At 55.4% G+C, this 8,457-nt stretch overlaps 2 protein-coding genes across 3 annotated transcripts in view; one reads left to right on the top strand and one right to left on the bottom strand.

The window, feature by feature from the left end:
* Positions 1 to 1,260, top strand: part of RAB42 (RAB42, member RAS oncogene family) — a 3,612-nt gene extending 2,352 nt beyond the window's left edge. Inside the window, 1 exon segment of the mRNA XM_009888336.1 lies at positions 828 to 1,260. Within this exon segment, the coding sequence (XP_009886638.1) occupies positions 828 to 1,260 (433 nt within the window).
* A 1,102-nt stretch (positions 1,261 to 2,362) lies between these two features.
* The window catches only part of TAF12 (TAF12 RNA polymerase II, TATA box binding protein (TBP)-associated factor, 20kDa), a 7,185-nt gene continuing 1,090 nt past the window's right edge, over positions 2,363 to 8,457 (bottom strand). Inside the window, exons 2-7 of one of the 2 annotated variants that reach the window (XM_009888327.1) lie at positions 8,038 to 8,184; positions 5,964 to 6,215; positions 4,734 to 4,811; positions 4,317 to 4,431; positions 3,775 to 3,863; positions 2,363 to 2,835 (exon numbers count right to left, since the gene is read on the bottom strand). In XM_009888327.1, coding sequence (XP_009886629.1) covers positions 2,800 to 2,835; positions 3,775 to 3,863; positions 4,317 to 4,431; positions 4,734 to 4,811; positions 5,964 to 6,215; positions 8,038 to 8,106 — 639 coding nt within the window. In that variant the 5' untranslated portion in view covers positions 8,107 to 8,184 and the 3' untranslated portion in view covers positions 2,363 to 2,799. The remainder of the gene's footprint in view (positions 2,836 to 3,774; positions 3,864 to 4,316; positions 4,432 to 4,733; positions 4,812 to 5,963; positions 6,216 to 8,037; positions 8,185 to 8,457) is intronic. The other variant, XM_009888328.1, reaches the window with a different exon arrangement.

Below are 8,457 nucleotides of genomic sequence, written 5' to 3'. Positions count from 1 at the left end.
CCTGCCATGGGGTGGGGAGAGGTGATGGAGCTGGGGGTCCCCGGGGAATTGGGTTGCTGGTGGGATGTTGTGATTCCCAACGCTGGGGAAGGCCTGGATGGGGCTGTGTTCCCACCCGTCCCTTTGCTGGGGGAGCCCCGGGGGTGAGGAACCACGATGTCCCACGCCGGGTGGGCTGCAGGGGCCCAGACGAGTCAGAGCCAAAGGTGTCCCCAGGGAAAGGAGCCCTTGGGGTTGGCCCTTGCTCCAGCGCCAAAGTGGGTACGGGACCCTCCCCAGGGACCCCTCTGCCCCACCAGCTGCAGAGGGCTGGGGGAAGAGGCTTAGAGCCCACCAGGAACTGGGCAGAGTGGTTTTCCCAGCTCAGCTGCCTCCACACCTCACTGCTGGGGCTGCCCACCGCCGGCCGGGATGGCTGCTGGGGACACGGGGAGGGCAGGGGAGGTGGCTGCAGGGGATGGGGGAATGGCAGAGCTGTGGCCGCAGAGGGTGGGAGAGCTCCAGGACCACGGCTGCAGGGGATGGGGGGGCACCGGAGACATGGCCGCAGGGGATGGGGGAGCTCCAGGACCACGGCCGCATGGGATGGGGGAGCTCCGGAGCTGTGGCTGCAGGGAACAGCCGAGCTTTGGTGGCCGAGCAGGGACAGAGGTGCTTGGACCACTTGCTGGGACAGCAAAAGGGACAATTCTTGCTCTGATGGTGGTGTGAGAGCAGCGTGCCGGTTGCAGGGGCCAGGACGTGAGCCAGGCTGTTCCGCAGGCAGGGGAGATGCTGCCCAGGAGAGCCCCGGGGGGCTGCTCACCCCCTTTCTCTCTGTGCCCCAGGTCTGTGACTCGCTCCTACTACCGCAACTCGGCCGGGGGGATGCTGCTCTTCGACCTCACCAACCGCACATCCTTCGAGAGCATCCGGCAGTGGCACCGGGAGGTGACCGACACGGTCCAGCCATTCCGCATGGTTTTCTTGCTGGTGGGGCACAAGAGCGACCTGGCGGGGCAGCGGCGGGTGGGCAGGAAGGAGGCGGAGAAGCTGGCGGCCTCGCTGGGGGTGCAGTACGTCGAGACCTCGGCCAAGGACGCCAGCAACGTGGTCCAGGCTTTCCAGATGTTGACCTCGGCCATCTACCAGGCACTGCAAACGGGGCGGCTGGCTGCCACCGAGGCGTGGGACGGGGTGAAATGCAGTGTCCCGCTGCCGGCGCTGCTCAAGGCACGGGCGCCGGAGAAGGAAGAGAAGAGGAAGAGATGCTCGTGCTAGAGGTGGGGACACCGGCAGCCCGTACCGGCAGGGCTGGGACACACTGGGCTCCGGCCACTGCGATGCGCAGGAGGTGAGGCAGAGGTGGAGCAGCCGGGGTGCAGGCAGCGACTGCACGGGCGCATTAAACACCCGCTGGTCACCTCTCCGCCTGCCCGTGTTTTCCTGGGGAAGGGGAAGCGGCCAGCACTGCGGCTGACGTGGGAAGGGTGAAGTCCCCAGGCGGGGATGGGCTGCAGAGAGGTGGCGGGTGTCACCCCCATTCCCCTAACCTCTCTCCAAACCCCTTTCTACGAGGCTGCCCCCTTCCCCCGGAGAGGATCCCCCCCATCCGGGCTCCCGCGTCAGGTCAGCATTGATCTGAAACCCCTTTTACTGCCCGACCCGTTTGCTCGGAGCTGCTCTCCTCCGCGCTTGGGAGGACGAGGCTGCCTGGGCTGAACGGCGGCCCCTGCCGGTACCCCGAGCTGGAGCAGTCGGGGAACAACTCCGCGTCCGCGCCGGCAGCAGCCGAGTCCGGCTGCGGGGCACAGAAGCACCTTCCCTCCGCCCCGGGCGCCCGTCAGACTATCCTCGCCTGGGAGGCTGCGTGTGTTTATCGCACTCCGCGGGCTTCTTAACCGGCACTCACAGGGAGGAGGAGAGCGCCCATACTGGTTTCTGAACTCCTTCCGCCAAGGCGGGTCCCCCCGTAGGCAGTGGCGGGCCGAGGGCCCCAGCAGCACACTGGTGTTGGGCGGTTTGAGCAGAGCAGCAGGAACAGGCAGGGGGAGGCGGCCTTTCCTTACGTCCCAGGCAAGGAGAGAACCAGGATCAACTTAATTTCTTGTCCTCGGTCACCGCGTCCCATTCCTAATGGTCCAACCGTCCAAGCGATGAGGAAACTACTCACCCTGGGCTGGAGGCGAGGGGCACAAGGCACCAGCTCACCCCGATCAGCTCGGCAGAGCCCGGCCAAATCCTTCCACTCACTCTAAAGCCCAGGGCAGGAGATCTCGTACCAGAACAGCACCACACGCAGCAATCGGGCACCGCGGAGGCTGCCCATTTCACCGGTCATCCCTCCCCACGCTGCCTGAAGAGCACAGGACTGTGCCGTGGGTTTAGATTAATAATTTCTTTATTCATGTAAAACAAACGCAAGTATTTATATAAACACTGACATTACAAAGTACTGGAGCAGGTAGGGGCAGGAAGGAGGAAACAAAAACCTCTACAGATGCTTCTAATACTGTCCCACACAAGATCAAATGCTCTGTCCCTCGGATAATCACTTATACGATAAACCACTTTCAAGTCACAAATAAAAGTCTCTGTTTTGAGATACGTTGCGCTTTTAGGGGGAATGAGGAAGGGGGCGTAGAATGTTTTTGGCAGATCTCCTCATAAAGTCAAGATATTGCTGCACCATTAATAAAAAATATATGCTTCTCTGTAAAGCATTAAAAAAAATATCCCATGGATGGCATCGTGGAGGCTTTAGTGGAGAGGCAGATATCCCAAAATGCACTGGCGTCTTCTCCCGGCTTTTCCCAGGGGCTATTTCTTGGTAGTTTTGCGAATCAGTGCCATTCTCTGTAAGAAGAAAGAGAAAAACGTGGGAAGCCGAGCGTCTCAGACAAGGTTACTGCAAAACAACCTGCAGCCACGCAGGAACAAGGTATGTCGGGTTCTCTCAGGACACCGCCTGACTTGTTTCCACACAGGTCTTTCGAGTCTGTTTGAATCTTAATGGGGTCCCGAGCCGGAGCCAGAGGAAAAGAAAGCGTCTGTGCTCCTCTCCTCGACACCCGGGGCCGGCAAGCGAAACAGCCACGCTAGCGAGGGGCAACGGGATCAACCCCCACCCCGAGGACCCCTCTCTCCGCCCAGCAGCTGCTGCGGGAGGTTCAGGAAGGGCAGATGCAGTGTCCCCCGTCACCTCCAACTGCTCCTGTGGGGCAGCTCCTCCCCAGTTCTGACCGGACGCTTAAAACGCGATGGCTCAATTTGGTGAAAACAAAATTAAGGGGGGGAAAAAAAACAACCCAGAGCCGCTCAGCTCCAATCTACAGCCGCAAGCCCAGGACCAGGGTGTGCTCTCTGCTGCACCTTCCCGAGGCCTTTAGGCTTTCTGCAGCTGTTTAAATTCTTAGGGTGGTGAGTGGCCCGGAGCCCCAGGCTGTGCGTTTTCAGTCCCTTCTGCGCAAAGACAGAGCGCACGACCTGCCAAGGGGACAGCTGACAAGTTATTGCCTGCAGCTCTCCGCTGGTTGGGTTTTTTTAAACCTTCCAAGCGGGGCTGCCCTTCAGCCAGCGAGTACCGCTGCTTCTCTTCGGGCACCGCACCACCACAGAGGAGCCAGAGCGACCCCAATCCTCTCCGCACAGACAGGCAAGGAGACTCTGGAAGTTATTTCAAGTCCAAACCACTCGGAAGAGGCTACAAATTCACGTCGTGCCAGCAGTCCAAGACCACCCTTCACATTTCAGGCTTCTATCGTGCGATTCTCGGGGTTACCGAGAGCTCCTTACCTGTTTGTGAGCTTCTGTAGTGCAGGCTTTTTTGTAGGGCCTGATTTCTTCAGAACCGAAGCCCGGGATCCACATGTTCCACTGACGCTCTGGAAAAGACAGCGCAGGTCAACACGCTCTACCCCAACCACCCACCGCAAGAGCGGCCTCGTCATCGCGAACATACGGGCAGCACGCCTGGCTGGAGCCGGTGCGAGAGCCGTGCTGGTGATCCACCTATCAGCTATAAAAGCTTCCCAAAAGCAGAGTGGCAGAGAGCTGCAGAGCATTAAACACGGTAAAGACACAGTCACTGTGCTATGGACCTCCCAACACAGGCGGATGGACAGCTACAAACGGCGCAACTGCAATATTTGGAGAGGGGATGGTTGGGGCAGACACCCCCTCCATTCCCTGATTATTAAGGAATTATTCAGTATCAACGAATCTGTAGCTACGCACAGGTTTCCACCTCAAAGCCGCGGCCGTGCCCTGACTTCAGGGCGTGCGCCCAGCTCTCAGCTGAGTTGAGGGGGGGGGGCAGGAATAAATAAATCACTCACCAAGATGCAACTGGACGTCTTTCACTTCCAGGGTGTTTGACTTGCGATGCCGCGCAAGCTGGCAGGCAGCCGTCACCACGCTCTCTATGAAATCATCGGCGATCTGCAACAGCATCTGTGGCAGAACAAGGGCAACAACCAGTTTTATCAGTACTGAGCAGCTGAAATTATGCGGAAAGTATGAAAACGAGCCCGCAGAAGCTGGTATTTCAAAGGTGTTTACTACAATCGCTGTTGCAAAACCCTTTTCGACACCGAGACGCAGAAACAGACACGGATGGCCGAAAGCTGCAGCGAACGTGAGAATACGGCAGCGATATATGAACCAACCCTCCCTGCCTTGGACAAGGGGCCATCGGTCCGTGAAAAATCCCAGATTAGGTCTTTCTGCAGCCCCTGCCATGGGTTGGTACCTACTTCCTCCACGTCTTCATCCAGCTGCTCGTTCGGATCCACCTCGCGCACCAGGTCCTGCAATTTCTTCTTGGTTAGAACCTGAGCGTGTGGGAGAAGAGGAGCGATTTACCGTGCCCTACTTCGGCCAAGGAGCTGCCCACGCAGCGCAGCTACAAAAGACCTCCTCCCCCGCCACCCCCGAAGCCCAAGTCACACGTGTTGACACAGCGTTATCAGTTCAGCAATGGCAGAGATAAGAAATATCAGGTGTTAAGGAGTTATTTTCAAGCATCTGACCAGAAAGTGGAATGCAGCAGGATGGGATATATAAGTCTCCTGCACTAAACCAGCACTAAAACACCACTGGCTGAAGCAAAACTGCGGGCAAGAGGGGACAAAGGCAAAACTGAAGTCTTAAGAGGCAAAGAGCAAGTGCAAGCAATGTTTCAGTGACGAAATTGGCGCTCAGGGCACAAAGGCAGTATTTCCAGGGCTCTAACGCTTATCACCTTCGGTGTTTTAAATGGAAAACAGGGATCCGAGAGCACTGGGTTACTCTAGGGCAGAAGGCAGCACCCTCTCAGCCCAAACATGGCAGGGAGCAGAAATTTCACTGCTGCTGAACAACAGCGGAGCACCTACTCTTATAGGATCCGGCTGAAAGTTCTCTCCACTGACCCGTCAGCCTGGTCAGATGAACCAGACACGCGTGGGCAATTCCCGCCTTTCCTGGTGCTCTCACACCGAGGGTGGAACTGCTGTGCCTGTGTTTGTGTTGGGGGACTCGTACACTTCCCAGAGAGGTCACGGCGCCAGCGAAGCCCGCGGAGAGCCCAGGCTGCGTTCCCGCAGCACTTGTTGGGCAGCAGCGTACTTTATGCACGTCAAAGGCTCCACACCACAACAAGCAAACACAACGCAACGATGCCGCCTCTCGCTCCACCCCAGTAAGATGGAGGCTACAAACCTGCACTGTTATTTCTCCCATCTAAACCACATTTTAAAAGAATTTTCAAATCATGCCCCCAGTATACATTTTCCTGAGACTGAAAAAAACCGTGCACCTACAGCATCCGTGCCCCATCCAGCCTGAAAGCGCCTGGGAGGGAACAAATACACGAAGATGTTTGCTCACTCTGTAACTGATGCTTTAATAGACATTAAGTTTTTGCCGGTAGTTTAAAGATGGAATTAAGCCCCAGGCGGGTCTGAGCATCTCCCCCATTATCCTAAAGTAGGGGATAAAATTACCTGGTTGCTTTCAGGACTGAGCCGTCCTCCTCCGCTGGGAGTCCCCGGCATCTTTGCCACGGTGGTGCTGTTGGCCATGGAGCTCTGCGGGGGAGTGCTGGCTGGTTCTGGCTTTATGGAGGAGAAGTTGGAGAGGTTGATCAAGGTAGATGGGCCAAACTGGTTCATAATCTGTTGGGCTTTAGCTTTTAGATCATAAAGCTTATCTAGGTCCTGCTTCTTCTTGGGGTTGTGGGGACCCAAACCAATCAACTGGAAAAGGAAACAAAAGTCAGAGTTAGTAAACAGGAGGAATTCCACACGGCGATTATGTCTTTGTCCAGAGTAAACCACAGTGCCCTGATGGGGCCCAGACGTTTATAGAAGATCGGGTGTCTCTGCACAGCGCTAGAAGGGAGGAGCAACGTTTAGAAGAAGAGAAAACATTCCCTGCTACATGGAATACGAAGCTTGCCAGGAGAAGCACAGTGGCTGCATGCCACGCACTGGCAAGAGGCGGGAGGTCTGCAGTGCCACCGACCCGCCTGCTCGTTCCTCAGGCTGAATTCTACATGCCGTGTCCACCCCTCGCCCTCCGGTCACGGCCCTTCTGAACAGATTTCACTTGGACCACAAACAGCTTTGAGGAAAAGACCACGCAAAGAAGATTAAACTAAAGGACACAGCTTGCTCCTGCGGCAGCGATGCAGGGGAACAGCAGGCGCAGCGTTCGAGTCTTCATTTCCACACTCCACGGGCCTGAGAAGAAGACGGCGTTCAAGCTCCCTCGGGTGTCTGCCGCAGGGTGGAGGTCTCGTTTTCGGCAACACCACACTTCAAGCCTGACCCGCAGCGATCCCTCAATGCCGGCTTGACAACACGGTGTTCGGTTTCACTTCCCAGAGCACAAGTCTGGGTACTCAGAGGTAACGTGACAGAGAAATACACATACCCCCACACACCTTCAATTTGTTCTTCCCACTCCGGGCAACCGACAGCCACAGTGAATGAAGTCGGGTTTACCGAGCTGTTAACGGAGAACCAGAAGTGGGTTTGCGGCAGCTTAACTGGTCACTCAGATCTTCCCAGTTCACCCTTCGGTGGCCAAGTTCTTCAGGTTCCCAGCCACCGAGCGAGCACGCAGACTGACTGGCAACTACTAGATTTCATGGCTAGAAGGCTCTAAAGCCCAGGACTGATGAAGCTTTGCTCCGTCCTCGCTGCTCCGTGAAAGGAAACTCATCCAAACTCTGGGTCTTCCACCCCTACAAGCACTGGGGGCAGCAGCGACAGATCTGTCACGTGAAATGAGCGTTTAAGGAATGGTTTGATGTAAAAGCCCCTCACGCGGCAGCAGCTGCTGTTGGGCCCGGAGACAGGTGAGAAGTAGACGCCTCTTCTGAAAAGCCCATGCGATTCAGGGTAAACTTACTTAGAAAAGAAGAGAGTTTGTTTAAACAGCTTTACAGCTCATTTGCATGAATACAGCGTCCCCTACCTGAGCTACAAACAGACCTTTTTCCCCTCATCAGAGCAAGCTTTGTTAGTTTGGATTAATTCATACCAAAACACAAACCAGAAATCACACAGGAGTACTTAGAAGTGGCTGCTTTAGTGCTTCATTCCAAGGCACACTCATGCACTGCCGCACCTACAGACACAGAGCCCTTTGAGGAGAATTTATATTCAAGACGCGTTTCTGTAGCGTCCTCAGCAAGTTCCTAGCTCAATTTTAACTAATTAGCAATGGAAAAACCATTACACTCACACCCTAAACCCCCTCAGATGGCATTTCTGGACGAGGAGCTCAATACAAGATCAGGATTCAGTGTGCTAGTCTTGGTTTGAGCTCCCACCTCGCTTCACAAATGCAGAAAGCAGGAATTCTTACCCACCATGCAGGAGAGGAAGCTCTGAAATCCTTGGGCAGAAAGCACTTTATTAGCATAAAGTCGTTTTGTTCACTTATTTGTGGATCTTATCGCACCCTTTGCGTTGCCATTAAGATCACCAAACACAAAACTAACGGGATGCGCAGATTCCCAGGACAAATCCCACATGCCGGCCCCGTGGCAAGCCCCAGCGCTCTACTTACAGCTATCTGAGTGTCTAGATCTTTAATTACATCAGCAACCGCTGTGGGGCCAGCGAACGGAGAGGCCATTTTCCAAAGCCTTCCCAGTACGTCCACAGTCAGCGTTAACCTACTCTCGCTTCCTCCTCTTCCATATAACTCTCATTCCTACAGGAACACCAGATATTTTTTGTATCACCCATTCTATCATAAGATGGCGAGAGGAAACAGCCTGATGCAAGAGAACGTGCATTGTCACAAGAGGGTTTAGCTATCGGAAGATATTACACAATGGAAGATATTACACGTGAGTGTCCGCTGCTGTGGAGAATGAGGTATCTCCCAGGATCCTGAAGCAGGAGCAGAAATTTGGCCAAATTCCATTTCTCCGTCAGAAGACAGAGTATCTTGGTATCTGCTGTCAGCAGCGACGCGCAGGTG

The sequence above is a fragment of the Charadrius vociferus genome, unplaced genomic scaffold (assembly GCF_000708025.1).
Source record: "Charadrius vociferus isolate BGI_N301 unplaced genomic scaffold, ASM70802v2 scaffold877, whole genome shotgun sequence".
Classification (NCBI taxonomy): domain Eukaryota; kingdom Metazoa; phylum Chordata; class Aves; order Charadriiformes; family Charadriidae; genus Charadrius; species Charadrius vociferus.
The sequence above is the reverse complement of the archived record's forward strand: the minus strand, read 5'-3'. Positions and strand labels throughout refer to the sequence as shown.